The sequence below is a fragment of the Corythoichthys intestinalis genome, chromosome 9 (genome assembly GCF_030265065.1).
Source record: "Corythoichthys intestinalis isolate RoL2023-P3 chromosome 9, ASM3026506v1, whole genome shotgun sequence".
Taxonomy (NCBI): Eukaryota; Metazoa; Chordata; class Actinopteri; order Syngnathiformes; family Syngnathidae; genus Corythoichthys; species Corythoichthys intestinalis.
The window spans coordinates 48132186-48149827 of record NC_080403.1 but is presented as its reverse complement, the minus strand read 5'-3'; the positions used below and the strand labels follow the sequence as shown (position 1 = coordinate 48149827).

The window sequence follows — 17642 nt, the reverse complement described above, 5'->3', positions numbered from 1 at the left end:
AGAATACGCAGCGCGTATGACGTAGGACAATAACAGGAAGTAACTAACTGGTTGTTATGGGAACGAAGGCATACCCAAGGAACCTTTCTAACAGGAGTATTAAAATTGCTAATAAAATCGTTTAGGATTATTTTAGATGCATATATGTTACGAACGAGTTCCGTTCCTACGCTGGCAATGTAACACAAATGTTGTTGTGCTAAGCTAAGCAGTTGCATTTGATACACAGAATTGGGTTCTAATGTGGCGGTTGTGTTTTGCATGCTGTTCCTGAACGGACCGTGTGAGAGTGATAGTGGCCGAGACAGGCGGAGTCTCTCGGGATGCCCATTTCGTGAGTCTAGCTCTCCTGGAAGTGGTGACAATTTGACAGTCCAAAAAGTCACGAAAGTGAGAGGGAACGCACCTGTGCATTTTTTATATACCCCAGTTTGCTTGGCATAGAGTCGGGAGAGAGCAACCCCGCCGCTGGCCGAGTGGCGACTTTTATGCTAGCATAAGCTGTGACGCTACGGTATTTGCTCTTCTATTTGTCCAATCAATGAGTGCGCCTTTCATCCACGTGATGCTACTCGGAAAGTTCGGTTGGCACAGTGTGAATCCTGAACCTTTTCAACAAGTAATTTGCAAGTGTTGTGAGGTAGCTCTCCAAACGGACCCTGGTCCTCTTGGTTTAATGTGAAAGCGCCCCTATACATGTTTTTTTTCCGTCTTCGTTGTGCACTTTGTGGCTGCTGCGACTTACACTCGGTTGCGACTTATTGTCTGGAAAAAAAAAAACGGTATCTGCTTGAATACTATGGCAGGAGGCAAAGCGGTTCTCGTAGAGAGGTCGATTTCCCAAGTTTTTTTCCAGAAATATTATTTACCCTGGAAACCCCTTTTGTACAGACGTCGTGCTACCGATTTTTGTTTCAAACTAGCCATAAAAAGAGGGTAAGTAATCGTATTTATCATTCAAAATGTCATTTTTAGCTTAGAATCATTAATTGATGTCTAATATTTAGTTAAAAAAAAAAAACTACTTTAAATAATTATTCACTCGCATATTTTAAACTTTTAAACAAATTACGACACAATGAAAAAATTGGCATCTGTAAAAAAGTCACGGATATCTACCTCATAACTATCGCTGAATTGTATTTTTTTTCGTTACTGTGGCATTTTCCCCATTGTTTTAGATGATAAATAATCGATCCAAACAAAGAAAAATTGAAAAAAAAAACAAAAAACAAAAACGTTTTAAAAGGGTAAATATATCGAAATGAAAATCTCGACCACTCCTTGATGTCTGCGATTTCTGCATCACGACCCTTGTTATATTACCATGTTTCACCCATAAAATCCCCCCCAAATCCAGCTGTGGCCATTCACAGCTGTGTCTTTACACTCGGTGATACATGCTACATGGAGTTTTGGATCGAAAAGACGTAAGTACGCGATAATATCTCGTTAAAATCGTGGCGTCTTTAATTATGCTCTCGTGTGCTCTCACCTCCAGTCAGGGTTTTGCAGTTAATTATTTTTTTTATTTTTTATTTTTAAATCCAGTTCAAAATTTTTCTTTTCCCCAGAAAATTGAGGTTTTAAGCTTTCCAATGATGTATCACACGTACATATAGGACAATTTTGAAATTTGGCCAAATTGGGGGTCTCAGAGCGGAACTTCAAGTCACCTGAGTGTTTTCAGCCTTATAAATTTTTCAGAGGGTCATCCTATGAAGAAAGTCTCGACTGGATCTTTCCCTGACTGATTTGTGTAGTAAAATCACGTGGAGATATGGAACAATCAATTTGGTATGCCAGGTTAGGAGTACGCAAGCATGGTGAGAAAATGCAATTTATGGGCAAGATTTGAACCAGAGCCATTTGACTTTGATGCAGATGTGGTATCCAACTGTTACACCTCTCCCATCATTACACAAAATGTTGTCTTGAAATGGTGGGGCCCACTGCGTCACTACCACTAGTTTGTTAAAATCAGGATCTGCAGAATCCCATTTCTTTGCTTCCCAATTTGAGGAAGAGAAACATATGTTGACTCGAGCCCGAGGACATGGATAGCACAATTAGGTGCTCTCTCACCTCTGCAGTCTCAGGTCACTGGGCCACAAGGGGGTCAAAGGTTGTTCTGTCACTGATCCGCACAGCTGAAGTGTTGGGTCATCAGTGGAACAAGCGCTGATCAGGTGTTGGAGGTTTGAAGGTTCAACGTCTCCAGAGAGGGAATTCTGAAGCCTATTCAGGTTGAACAGATTTCTTTGAAGGACATAATATTCTGGCAAAAAATAGGTCAAAACAGGCTTGTGTCATTGCCCAAAGCAAAACTGTTAACGGCTCTGAATATGGCTTTTAAATCTGGTCATGGAAATTTGGTTTCGAGACAACATGAGGTTTGAGTCAGGAATTCTTTGACAGTTTCTTAAGTCTTCAAGAATACGAGTTCAAAAAATTTGGGCTTTAACGACTTCCCTTTAGTTGTCTTTTTTGTGCAACAGTGAATGAGACGAGAGCATGCATGTGAACCCAATCTGGAAACCATAAAGTCTCAGTCATCACTGCAACATTAAGTCGGGACTTCTGATTGGCCGAGAGGACCACTTACCCCCATCTTCACATTCCACGCCCAGCCGACGCTTACTTCCTGCTTCCCTGCCCTGACCACGTCCCCCTGAAAGTGTGCTGAGCCAATGAAATATGCCCACAGGCCCCGACTCAGCGTTTGGTTATAAAAAGGGTGACGGTGGTGCGACCTGTCAGATGGTTTGTTGTTGTTCTGTCTGCCAGATTTTAAAGGGAAACTGAACAGGCAGGAATTCGAGAACTACCATCGATGGAGAATCACTCGTAGGACAAATCAAAATCTATTTTTTTTTTTTTTTTTTTTTGGAAAGGCTAAAGATCAAGCAAAGAGACTTCAGAAGGTGGAAGATGAGAGAAGAGATGTCCTGCACTAACTCCCCTGAAGGAGGTCTGGGAGCCAGCGAGGAAGAACTAGAACGAGGCTCCAAGAAGAGTCACCAGTCAGGTCATCGAAAACGATCCCCTCATCCTAAGAAAGATAGTCTGACGGAGGATAACGCCGCAGGAAGTCCTACCGGCCTCCTGCCGTGCGGGCCCAAGAGGGTGAAGAAGAGCCCCTCGGCCGCGGTGAGCCTGGCTCCCGCCTCGCTGGGCCCACGGCCCGATCAGCCTTTCGAGGACCTCCACTCCCAGCGGGTGATCGCCAACGTGCGGGAGCGCCAGCGCACGCAGTCCCTCAACGACGCCTTCGCCTCGCTACGCAAGATCATTCCGACGCTCCCTTCGGACAAGCTGAGCAAGATCCAGATCCTGAAACTGGCATCGCGATACATTGACTTCCTCTACCAGGTGCTGCAAAGCGACGAGATGGACGCTAAGCTGGCCAGCTGCAACTACCTGGCCCACGAGAGGCTCAGCTACGCCTTCTCTGTCTGGAGGATGGAAGGAGCCTGGGCCATGTCTGCCAGTCACTAGGACCCCCTCACTCCTGTCTTCACCTCTATCCCTCCCACTCTCTCTTTTGTACATTTCTTATTTAAATCTGACCTCATGTCTTTCATCAATCTGTCCCCCTTTTTCAATCACTGTTGCTTCCACTGCGCTCCTCGTGCCTATCCCACAGTTTAATCCAGGTGCAGGAAGACGCTCCAATGCTAACCGTCAGGTACTAATAAACACACACACACGCACATAGACTTGAATTCCCTATGACATCAGCGTATGGGCCTGCATGTTTACCTCTGTGTTGTATACAGTACCAAAAAAATGCTTCAGTATGCCAACATTTGTCTTTGAGCTCAACAAATAAATAACAAGGCAGGAAGGAAACGGTTGTATTTTGTTTGGGCGAAGCGATCGAACCTAAACAAATGGATGATTTTCAGATGCTTGTGAGATCAGGTAAAGCCTTCTAGAGACAAACTATTCAGAGTATTGAATGGAATCGGAAGTCAACCAAAATGCCGGTTTCAGTTAGTTTTTAAGTCTTCGTAATTCATGAGGAAAAAATGCAGATCCCAGATTCTTTTAAGCAAACATCCTTGGGGACTCGTAAATAAAAATATGCATCCAAAACGTAAGCTATCTACAAACACTGAGTTCCAAACCTGTTATAGGCACCTTGCTGAAATCATTAAAACATAAACACGCATTACATTTTTAGAGATCGCCTCAATATTTCACAATTTCGAAAAGGAAATGCTAACTTTTGTGTCTGCTTCTTTGTCTGCATCCTCTTAAATTCAGATCAATACTTAAAGATCTTTGTAGGGTGATAGTTAAATAAAATGAAGCAGTCAAAGTAAGTTAAATTTGTTCAAATAAAATCAAATAATAAGAAAAATCAGAATCCGTCAAATGAAAAGGCAACATTCTAAGAATGAAGCACTATTTTTATTCCATTATTTGCAGTTTTGCACATTCAAAACAATCCAACAGACACTTGAACAGGTAAACAACGTAAAAGTAAAAAAGCTTGCCCCTCGCTTGACATAGTGGGGGGATTTCGTATGTTGCATGTTGCGTGCTCTATGTTGTATCCAGTGTCATGCAATCAACCGACGGCGCTTGGGGCCCAGACAAGCAGGAACCTTTAGATTGGAAACACTTGTGAGCTATTTGGAAGGTGTGTGGACTCGGGTTGGGGTCAGGCGTGCATGTGCGCCAGTGTGTATTTGTTGTCAGCTCTCATTAGCAGTGCAGACGTGTGCACCGATGTGTGTGTGCCTAATCTGTAAATAGAGCAGTGATATTTACTTCCTATGTGTTAACTCGCCAATGACGAAGTAAACGCACACAAACACGCATCCAGGTATCAGTGAATGAAGCTAAATTTTTTAAAAATCACATGCTTTGAAGTATTAATATGAGACGAGTCCCCCCTGCACCTACTAAAGGATGGATGGAGTGCATGACAGTGTCCAGACATGCACAAGAAAGCCTGCGCTCACCGCAGGTGTTCCCTCGCTTATTACGAAATCTCGGAGGGCCCCGGCGGAAAGCCGAGGCCGAGCGTCCTTGAACGCAACGCGGTAGTCATTACCGTCCACTTTGCCGGCTCTGCTTGTTATCATCAGCTCGGCAGGGGCCTTCAGAGACAACGTCGCAACATTGTGGGCCGCAGCGGGCCAAAGCATCTCAACTTGACCCCGGAACCGTGCACGTGTGTTAGGAGCAGATGTGCTCCACGCTTCTTATAAGTTGAAGAGATGTGATTTTTGAATTTTACATGAGGATTTTTGGTAACACTTTGTAATAACTATCCGTTATAACTAGTTAATTGATTATTAGTAAACTTAATGAATGAGTTATTGTTCATTTGTTAATTGTTTGCTAACAGTTTGATAATAGTTCAAATGATGCCTGATACATAGTTAAGAAATCATAAACTGATGGTTAATGAGTAATAAATGACTTGTAAGCTATTTATCTAATGATTTATACATACACCTTATAAATTGGTTATATACCACAAACAAGCTATTAGTAAATGACTAACTAATGATTTGTAAAGGATCAGTTGATAATTTATTTATGTTATTGGGACGTTATTCTAAAGTTGCAACTACTCCTCATTTCTTAATTGTTAGTAAATGAGGAATAAGTGCTACTTTAGAATAAAGTCCCAATAACATATATTAACCTTGTAACTAATACTTTAATATTTTAACTCATACTTTACAGATCAGTTTGGTAACAGTTTGGTAATAATTTATAATGATACCTTATACATAGTCAAGAAATCATAAACTGATGGCTAACGAGTAACAAATGACTTGTAAGCTGTTTATCTAATGATTTACACATACACCTTACAAATTAGTTATATACCATAAACAAGCTATTAGTAAACGACTATCTAATGATTTCTAAAGGATCAGTTGATAATTTATTTATGTTATTAGGACGTTATTCTAAAGTTGCAACTACTCCTCATTTCTTAATTGTTAGTAAATGAGGAATAAGTGCTACTTTAGAATAAAGTCCCAATAATATAACCTTATAGCTAGTACTTTAATATTTTAACTCATACTTTACAGATCAGTTTGGTAACAGTTTGGTAATAATTCATAATGATGCCTTATACATAATTAAGAAATCATAAACTGATGGTTAAGGAGTAATAAATGACTTGTAAGCTGTTTGTCTAATGATTTATTCATACACCTTATAAATTAGTTATATACAACAAACAAACGCGGAACAAGCGGAAGATAATGGATGGATGGATGGACAACAAACAAACTATCAGTAAATGACTAACTAATGATTTGTAAAGGATCAGTTGATAATTTATGTATGTTATTGGGACGTTATTCTAAAGTTGCAACTACTCCTCATTTCTTAATTGTTAGTAAATGAGGAATAAGTGCTACTTTAGAATAATAATATTAATTAATATTTTAACTTATAATTTACAGATTAGTTGTTAATAGCATGCTAACCATCTACTAAACTTTGACGAACAGCAAATAGGTAGAACAGGTTCGAGATACAGAAATTTGACGTACTAAATGTTTGTACCTCAAGATTGTTCCACCCATAGGCCTTTCTGTGTGCTTTACTTTACCAATGAAACACCACAGAGGAAATGTTGAACATTTTCTTCATACTTAGCCATCCCATGGCAGAAGCACAAAATCCAACAGATTTAACATCCATATATCACAGCAAACTGTTAACGAACACTTAACAAGTTCACAATATATAATTTATTAACAGTTTAGTAATGATGTATTAACTAGTTATAACAGATAGTTATAAAGTGTTACCAGATTGTTTATTTTAATACTCAAACTAATGCTGCAAAGTGAGTCAAGATTTTTTTGCATCTATATAATTGCTCTTTCATCGTATTTCTACGATTAGTTGCTTTTTTTAATAAAAAAAAAAGTGTGGCCACAATGTTACAATAATGATAGCTATATAAAGGTTCATGAAAAGATTAGTTGTGTTATGAGGTCTATAGTGGTTATTAATCTAACTCAATTTATTAATCAGACCTTTCAACGGTGATAGCAGGTAAAAGAAAACTCAATCTTACATGACCAATCTATAATCTTAGAATCTTGCAGGGCAAAGAGCCATGAAGGTAACTTAAACTGGCCAAGTGTAAATGTGTCTCACGATAAAGCAGTAAAAGCAAGTGATGTGTCCTAGCCAATCAGTGAAGACAGCGAATTCTAATGATGGAAATGGGAAGGAGAAGCGTATTACCCCACTGAAGGGGTCAGTAACCTTTTTGAAACTGAGAGCTACTTCTGGGGTACTGATTCATTACACCAGCTTGATACACACCACTGAATTAAAAAAAACACTCAAATGCTTCAATCAACTCATATTTTCAATCATCGTTAATGATGTTAATCTATGTGAAGATACTAATGATGGGAAATGATTTCTCACCATTTGAACCCCTTCAGACGTATTTTTTTCTGCTGGGCAAAAAAAAAAAATCTAAAAAAAAGTTACCATATTTTTCGGACTATAAGTTGCAGTGTTTTTTTTTTTTCATAGTTTGGCTGGGGGTGCGACTTATACTCTGGAGCAACTTATGTGTCAAATTATTAACACATTATTATATCATTTCACATGTTATTTTGGTGTTTTGGAGTGACACTGATGATTTGGTAAACTTTTTAGAATGTTCTTTATGCTATAGTTAACTGAATAACTCTTAATAGCTGTGTTACGTTAACATTCCGGCTATGTTCGCATTACGTTGTCCATGCATCATGTAACATCATACTGTACACTTATTCAGCATGTTGTTCTCTATTATATTTTTTATTTTAAATTGCCTTTCAAGATGACATCTGTTCGATGTGTTGGATTTTATCAAGTAAATTTACCCCCAAAATGCGACTTATACTCCGGTGCGACTTATATATGTTTTTTTCCCCTCTTCGTTGGGCATTTTATGGCTGCTGCGACTTATACTCAGATGCGACTTATAGTCCGAAAAATACGGTACTCAAATACCAGAACAAAATGCAATTTTTTTGGGGTCGGTAATATCTCATGCTTTAATTGGTTATTTTTAATGTTACATTATTTTTAATGAGAAATCAGCACTTAAGTTTGCCTTTTTTAAGTTGTGTTTTGTCTCAGCCATGTTCAAAGAGCCAAAAATAGCAAAAAGGGTGTGGTAATTCTCATGATTTGATTTCAATGCGTTAAAGTTCCATCTAATAATCTCCCAGAAGTGGCAACAGCAACTAAATTTATTGCATTTATTGATTTAGAGAGGCAAACTCGTCATGTTCTTCAGCAGCATGCTCAGATCTAAAGGGGTTAAGTATCAATAAGAATTTAACAAGATAGGAAACTAATACTTATCAATATGAGACCTCAGTACGTGTGTATAAGCTGAAATGATCACTTTTAAAACCTAAATGTCCTAGCAGTAGTGACCTTTTCTCAGAACATGCCTGGAGGCAAGATGTTAGTGATCTCTGCAATTCAATTCAATTCAATTCAATTCAATTCAATTCAATTCAATTCAATTCAATTCAATTCAATAAACTTTTATTTATCCCTTGGGAGATGTGTCGCTACTAAATGTTTCAAATGTAAAATAAATAGGCTCATAAATAAATAATACATTTCAAATAATTTTCTTTGATTAATACTGTAAATCTCAAAATATATCACTAATGGCCATATTGGAAGGTAAATAATGCATTAAGGGTACTCATCACAAAAGCATCCTCTTACACTATGTTAAAATATATATATATATTTTTAAACATTGTATAAAATAACTAATTGTTATTTACTGTCAATATGCAAACATTTCGTTCTCTAAATGACTTGGTTAGATACGTTCTCAATACTGAAATATATTTATTTTTATATATTTTACAACTTACATTTTATTAACTCTCTCAAGGTCCAAATTACAAGAAACCAACACAAGGAAAACATTAAAATAAAAAAAAAAACGAATTAATAATAATAATGAAAAGTGAACTACAGCGATACAGCAACTTAATTTGTACAATCAATATAACTTTCAGCTTAGTACTTGTTTATGTAATACTTATATAGTTTTATTCAAAATCCTTATCGACTGAACTATTTTGTTTTCTTGATTTGTGTCTAGACGTCTTTTTGTTGTTAAAAAGGAAAGACAATACGGCTTCATCACGACGAGCAAAATGATAGCCTGCCTTTTCACTTGGAGTGCGTCTCGCTACGATTAACTCGACAGTTCATACCAAACACATAATCACACACACACAAAACATGCTCATGTGGCATTTTAAAAATAAGATGTTTGTTTCGTTACGGACAAACAATTGTCCTCTTTCTGTATAAACTATAATCACAACGCTTTTCACTTCTGTGTTCACGTGTGTGCGTTACGTACACTTTGGCCTAAGTAGCTGTTAGGCGCGCTTCGATTCTTCATAAATCTCAGGCTTCTACTCTGGACTCATGTGAGACCAGATGTTGCTCATTTTTAAAAGCTTCATGCACAAGTTGTGGTTTCTGATAGTGGTCTTTATTTTTAGACGCTAACTCAAAAGGAGAAATTTGTATTTTGACTGTTGTACACACTGACTGTTGTCGGGGGTTGCGTCTATGCAGCTGCAGGCATGATGATGCATAGCGGCTTGTTTGACACCTAGGCATGCATGCGTCACTGAAGATGCACAGTATACGTGTATGTAATCCTGTTTGGCATGGCAGGATTTTTAGAGTAAATTTAAAATACTTTTCTACTCCACGCATGCTCCATCAATGCCCTGACATTTTAACTAAGACTGCCCCCCCCCCAAAGCCCTTTTTCTTATCTTCAAAATCTTTCTTTGTGGCTTTCTGCCATAATGTCTACCCCAGCGAAATGTCCTAACAGAGCTAAATTTGACACCCATAATACTATCGTGCGTTTTTATCTTGTTTGGTTTAAATGCATATAACGCCTTTAGGGCTGCAGCTATTGATTATTTTAGTAGTCGATTAATCGATGAACCATTAGTTCGAATAATCGAGTAATCGGATAAGGAACATGAAAAACTAAATTACCTGAGCTGAGCCTAAAACGGTATAAAACAATAAATAGAGGAGGCTCTATGTACAACAAAAGAAAAATTGGCTATCTTAGATAGCAAAAGTCCGTTAGTTCAAATGCTATAAAATGCTAACTTTTTAGCAATGATCTTAACAAAATGGTTCAGGCACATATTGCCATAAAAATAGCCTAAATATACCTATAAACTAAATTACAAATGCATTAAAAAACATTAGCTTAAACTAAAACGTAGCTTATGTTGGTCTTCACAGGGAGCACTTGGATTCAGCCATGTGACATGAGGCAGACTAGAAGGCAGTGTATCCACCAAATCAATAACACTAAATGCAAACACTTTCAAAATAATCCATTACAACGCCACTCTAATTAAATGAATACTCGAAGCAGCATTCGAATGTTTTTTCTAATCGAATACTCGAATTAATCGATTAATCGTTGCAGCACTAAATGCCTTAAGAAATTACTTCAACGTAGAAATCCCAAATAAGGGTGTACGCATGTGCCGGTATGATATTCTGACAGTATGATAATCTTAAGCCAAAATATCACGGTTTCACGGTATTGCAATTACAGCTCTAAAATGTGTTACTTTGAGATATCTTGGTTTAAAAAAAACCAAAACTTTTTCTTATTGAACAGGATTCTTATTTTTCAAAACATATCAAAAGTATAATGTTAAGTTAAAAGTAAATAAAAAAAAAAAATCTAAATAAAATGAAAATAAATTAAGTGAGCCTAAACCCACAGCCACAGCTCAACATTATTACAATCAGAACAAAAATAATTGAATTATTTTCCCTAAAAAGCACGTGTGTATGACTTGTATCATGTTTACATTTTACACACACTCTTTCTCAACACAGATAATTAAAAAAGAGGAAAAAAAACACCACATTTTACCACCGAGAGACACACTAAACACGCTGGAGTTAACTCTCGTAGCTGGTGCGAAACATTCATGACAGTGTTTACTAACCTTTAATTTTGTTTAATGTGAAATCATATTGGAGGTATTGCCTCCTTGGCAGCCATCCTGCACAAACATGTTTTACATGTCGGTTGGCCCTCCTTCGTCTAAGCTGTCCGTAACTTTTCTGTTGCCGAAGTATTCCCATACCAGTGATTTCGTTTTCTTCGATGGTGGAAAGAGTTTGACCTTCTCCAGCCATCGTGTAGCACAGCTGACTCACTGACACTGAGCAACAACCGGTGGGGGAGGGTTGAGCCTTATAGCTTGCAAGCGAGGGATTTCTCCATGCATTTTTGAGACATGAAAAAATAACTAATACCTAAGGGACGGTATGACGGAAAATCTTGACCTTGACGTTTTCCTACCCCGTTATACCTTCAAACCGGTAATCGGCACATGTCAACACACTATGTGAATAATGTGGTTAATAGATCAACACTCTGTTTTGAAGCTGTCACCACAAAAAAACAGAATGCTTAAAACCCATGAGAGGAAAACACACGCCAAAAGTATTTTGAGGCAATGAAAAGGTAAAATAAGACTCAATAAAAATGAAAACTGTAGATACTCGCTGCTTTTGACCAATGTGTGCATGCACACTTGGCATTGGTAGGATGTCTCACGGGGCAGAAGGAATTTCAGAACACCGGGTTGACCACTGGGCGAACACTGTGCATGTCCCCATGGCAGTAAAACTGTCTCCGCTTGGCAAAAACACTTTTCTAATCCACAATTCTTACCAATTTAAGACTTTTTACAAACAGTAAAAAAATCACATTTGCTGTTTTTACGTTTCTGGTGCTGATCTGATCGGCAAAACACTCGACGGTTTATGCGTCCCATGCACAAACTTAACACAAGCTGCAGTTACTTGGTGGTCGCAAAAAGTGACAAAAACTGTATACAGTGACCCCTCGCTACTTCGCGCTTCAAACTTCGCGCCCTCAGTCCATTGCGGAATTTTTTTTCATTTAAAAAACAAAACAAAAACAAAAAAAACACAGATGAGCTGTCCCGATCCGATCACGTAGTCTCACTCTCCCTCCTGCTCCTTTTCTTGTTCAGGCAGTGCACTGGAGTTGCTTGCTAAAATTAACGATGATTGACGGACGTTGAGGTTTGATCTTGCCAGAGAATCCTGGAAGCCGAAACTTCAAAGCACCGCGTGCGTCAATCATTGTTTAACTTGTTAAACAGTTGCTGTTGCAACTCATTGTGTGTAAGTGAGCAGCTTGAATGGATTTGGTGGACTCACTCAATGAAGCATTTAATAAAGAGAAGCATTTTTCTACTTTATTCTTGTTTAGAAATAATTTGTTTGGACAGTAACATGTTTAAAACTTATCATAATTATAACATTTGAAGTACTTAAAAACCATGTATTAATATATTTATATATATATACGTAAAAGTATAAAAAAACAAAACAAAACAAAAACAACTCCAGCTACCAACTGTGACACGGCCGTCAACCTCTATAGAAAAGTAAATTACAGTACATGCAATGACATTTTTCGGCCACTGGGGGGCAGTGCCCTTCATATGCAACAGAGGTTCCTCTTGGCCAATTGGTTGCCAGTAAGATGCTAGGCAATGGCAGAGCAGCTAGGTATGTTACGTTCTGCGAGTGGCAACCCACACTGTATTTTTGCCTTTCATATCCTGAAATATATTTTTTAACAATAAAGGCAATATTTTCCAGTTGAGGTGTGTTGTGACCTGAAAATTCTGTATGTAGGGATATTCGTAAGTAGAGGTACCATTGTAATGTAGTGTGATTCATACGCACAGACACCAGAGAAGTACTATAATTTTCGGACTAAAAGCCACTACTTTTTCCCCTAGTTTTGAATCCTTTATCTTATAGTGCTGTGTGGTTTATTTGTTGATTAATTTGGGTTAATAGATAACACTTTATTTGACAGCGGCGTCATAAGACTACCGTAAGACCGTCATAATTATGACATGACATTATCCTGGGCATTAATGAATGCATATGACAGATGTCGTTAAGTGTCATCCGGAAAATTATGTCACTAGCTCCATTTATGTCCAGCTCGACTCTTTTACCTCCATTCAAAAGCAAGATTATTTGCCGGATGACACTAAATGACATCTGTTATAAGCATTCATTAATGCTCATGACAGTATCATGTCATAATGATGATGGTCTTATGGCAGTCTTATGGCGCCGCTGTCAAATAAAGTGTTAACAAATACCATAACTAGCAATTAATGAAACAACTGGAACAGTAACTGAAGAAATAATTAGCACAGAACATGAATTTTGATTGTTATTTACATCTGTAGCACTGCAATGCATGCTAGGAGGCATCCGGGGTGGCGTGGCTCAGTGGTAGAGTAGTTGTCCCCCAACCCCAGAGGTTGTGGGTTCAAGTCTCCGCCCTGATGAACTCGTCTAAGTGTCCTTGAGCAAGACACTGAACCCCACATTGCTCCTGGTGCTGCGTCACCAGTAGGTGGATGGCGTGATAGTGTAAAGCGCTTTGAGCACCTTGAAAAGGTGGAAAAGCGCTATATAAGTATAACACCATAACACCATGTTGGACGACAAATGTGTTGATAGCAGGTGGAAGCAAAGGTTGACTGTCTCCCTCAAGGGAGCATTGACGGCCAAATAAAGCTTCTTGAAGCAATGAAGCTTTGCATCCAATGGTTCAATGTTTCATGGGGGTTCATTTGGTCTTATGTAGGGCTTCAGCTATCGATTATTTAAGTAGTCTATTAATCGATGAACCATTAGTTGGAATAATCGAGTAATCGGATAAGGAACATGAAAAATTTAATTACCTGAGCTGAGCCTAAAACGGTATAAAAAAGAAATAAATTAAGATTGATGTACAAGAAAAGAACAATTGGATAATTTACAGAGCAAAAGTCTTAAATGCTATAAAATGCAAACTTTTTTACAATGCTAACAAATGGTTCAGACATATTCCCACAAAAATAGGGAAAATATACCTATAAACTAAATTACGCATGCATAAATAAATAAATGCATTAAAAAAACAACATTAGCTCAAACAAAAAGCTTATGTTGGTCTTAACAGAGAGCACCTGGATTCAGCCATGTGAAATTAGGCAGACTAGAAGGCAGTGTATCCACCAAAATCCATAAAACTAAATGCAAAAACTTTCCAAAATAAACTATTACAACGCCACTTTACGAATACTCGAGGCAGCAAAATTTACCGTATTGGCCTGAATATAAGACGGGGTTTTTTGCATTGAAATAAGACTGAAAAAGAGGGGGTTGTCTTATATTCGCGGTCTAGACATTATACCCATTCACGACGCTAGATGGCGCCAGATATCATTGAAGCGATGTTCTGTCATGACAGATCTCAGCTACTCTCCCCATTCATGACGCTAGATGGCGCCAGATATCATTGAAGCGATGTTCTGTCATGATAAATCTCAACTACTCTGAAGTTTAACCAGTTGCATTATATTATTCCAATATTTTTCCTTATTCAGATTTGTTTCAAGACTAAAGTTAGAGTTGGACTTCACTTTGATGGTTAATGCAGTTATTGCAGTTTTGTTGTTTTATCACAATAGATTGGTTTTTTATTTACATTTCAAAAACCAGAAGCCGTTCATTTATGAATGTGATTGCACTTAAGTTTACATATTTAAATGTTCAGATATTAAGATTTGAATGAGGCAAAATAACATGCTTTTTCTCTCAAATATATTGTTATAATTAGAGATGTCCCGATTGGGTCCGATCACGTCATTTTCAAAGTATCGGAATCAGCAAAAAAATATCGGACATGTCTTTTTTTAAATATATATATATTTTTTAAGTAAATCGTTTTCTAATTGTATTTAAAGTTACAGACATAATGTGTTACACTCTTCCAGAGTCTTTAGTTTAAGCTTAAAGTAGGGTCATCAAATTTATCGCGTTAACGGCGAGAATTAATTTTTTTTTACTTTTATCACGTTACAATATTTAACGCAATTAACGCATGCGCTGCACGACCCACTCACGCATTGTCGCGTTCAATCTATAATGGCGCCGTTTTACCCATATGGTATATAGAGCTAAAAGGCAGCGTAAAATGAGTAGGATGAATTTTGGCATCCTTTGGAGCCTTTTTTTAAATGGCTAAAGCCTTACAACCCCTCTCCCAACGATTAGAATAATCTTGGGAAGCAATATGGGGAAAAAAGGTAGAAGTGATCTTTTTCTTAACAGCCTATTCTACTTCCCAACACAGAGAAGATATATCAATTGGTATCACGGCGCACAGTCATGGTTGCACTTCCCATCATGCATTTGGGCAGAAGTAAAATGGCTACAGTATCATTTACTGAAAGCTCAACAAATACACTAGATGGCAATATTTAGTCGCAATATACAAAGTCACATTTATCCTTTAAGAATTACAAGTCTTTCTATCCGTGGATCCCTCTCACAGAAAGAATGTTAATAATGTAAATGCCATCTTGAGGATTTATTGTCATAATAAACAAATACAGTACTTACGTACTGTATGTTGAATGTATATATTCGTCCGAGTTTTATTCACTTTTTTCTTAATGCATTGCCAAATGTATATGATCGGGAAAAATTATCGGGAAGGATTGGAATTGAATCGGGAGCAAAAAAAAAAAAAAAAAGCAATCGGATCGGGAAATATCGGGATGGGCAGATACTCAAACTAAAACGATCGGGATCAGATCGGGAGCAAAAAAACATGATCGGAACAACCCTAGTTATAATCGTTTCGGATGTACTGTAATTATTTTGTGTATTAAAAATTAATTTGGTGTTCAAAAAGTCTTTTTTCTAACTTGAGTCTCGAAAAAGAGGGGGTCGTCTTATAATCAGGGCCGGCTTATACTCAGGCCAATACGGTAATTCGAATCTTTTTTTCTAATCGAATACTCGAGTTAATCGATTATTCATTGCAGCACTAGCCTTATGACAGTCTTATAATGCCGCTGTCAAATAAAGTGTTACCGGTCAATATCTTTTGGTGCAAATATCCCATAATACAGTGAGGACAGCTGCAGCTTATTCATGAAGAAATGCCATTTTTGTGTCAGATTTGGTGGGGTGCGCCTTATAGTCATGTGCGGCTTATAGTCAGAAAATTACGGTATGTCAAAGTACCGTATATGAACTGCAAATAAAATATATGTGCTCAATATACTGTATTACGCCAGCCGGAATGTTAACCCATCTTTCTATTTCTCTGCAGAGAGCCAACAAATGGAAAATTCCCGACTGACAGCAATGAAATGTTCCTGCTTCAGCGTCATCCTAACATTTTAAAAGGGGTAACACTTCCCCTCTTCATTGGACACGTCTTTGACTTGTGACACTGAAATGTACTCCTCCAGCTGACTATGAGGACATACCAGTCTAGCACTGGACGCTTACAAACGATGTTTTCGTCGATAAACAGATGGCCTGCAGTGACATTAAAATAAAATGGATGCCCCTGGGCTGTTCTGACATGGGCACAGCTGATAATTGTTTACAGCTAAAATGCTAATAAGCTAATCACTCTGACTTTCAAAGGCCATGCGGATGGGAAGAGGAGTCCAGTCTTAAGCACTTCTTCAGTAATTGGACCACATTCAGCGCATCTGATTCTCCTTTGTAAATATTGCGAGTGAACCGCTTCCAACATTCATGCACGTGGAAACATTTCTGTTTACGTTGGGCTGTGGTATAGTGTAACGCGAGAACATATGTTCGCTGTATTTCCGGCATTTCTTGAGAGTGATATGTTGTAAAATACGTGTCGATCAGGAATCACTGCCACATTGAGAAGGTGAATAAGTTGCTCTTCAATTTGTATAGTTTTGCATCTGCTTGTGATCATCTCTTATGTCAACTCCAGTGGCTAATAAACTGTTGTTGTTTTGTTTTTAGTGATTGCTGCATTTATTGCTTTAAATAGTCTTGGAGGAGAAAAGATGTGTGCTGTTGAAATAAAATGTATCATTTTCCATTAGTTTTTTTTATTTCATTATTTGAAAATTTTAAGTTGTTGTACAGTAGGGCTTGGGGGAATTAAGGGACTTGTGGTGCAATAATGTCATTGTTTTCAAATTTGGTTCAATTGTTATGTAGTATCATTTTGTAACGGAGAGCAAAGTGCTAAGTAGTTATAATGTTTGCCTTACAAGGGAGGTATTGGGTTCGAATCTTGTGATATTCACACTTTTTATTTATTTATTTTTTGGGGGGGAATTCACATTTGAAACACGGATTTTATTTTATTCATTATTATTTTTCAAAACAGTAAATAATTGAAATTGTCTCTTATTTAGATGGGAGTTCGACTGGTCGTATGTCCAATACATATTTAGGGTTAGGGTTAAATAATATAATATACTTTTTTTGGGGGGGGGGGCATAGAGTGATTGTTGAATACTACATATATGTATGCAGATGATCTTAAGTTGCTAAAATAACTCAAATACTTACGAATGTCTTTACAAAGTTGAATTTTCAGGTTAGACACTCCTTAACGGCTTAATATTGCCTTTTGTTACACAAGAAATTTCAGGATACGAAAGTCAAAAATTCAGTATGGGCTGCTACTCGTAGCTCCCAGAGTTTACCAA

General features: G+C 37.7%; 1 protein-coding gene across 1 annotated transcript; it reads left to right on the top strand.

Moving 5' to 3' along the window:
• The first annotated feature begins 1506 nt into the window (after positions 1-1506).
• Positions 1507-16990, top strand: LOC130922439 (twist-related protein 2-like). Its single transcript, XM_057847236.1, has 2 exons — positions 1507-3688; positions 16265-16990. Exon 1 carries the CDS (start codon positions 2932-2934, stop codon positions 3496-3498), a length of 567 nt encoding a protein of 188 aa, XP_057703219.1. The 5' UTR covers positions 1507-2931; the 3' UTR covers positions 3499-3688; positions 16265-16990.
• Positions 16991-17642: the final 652 nt, after the last annotated feature.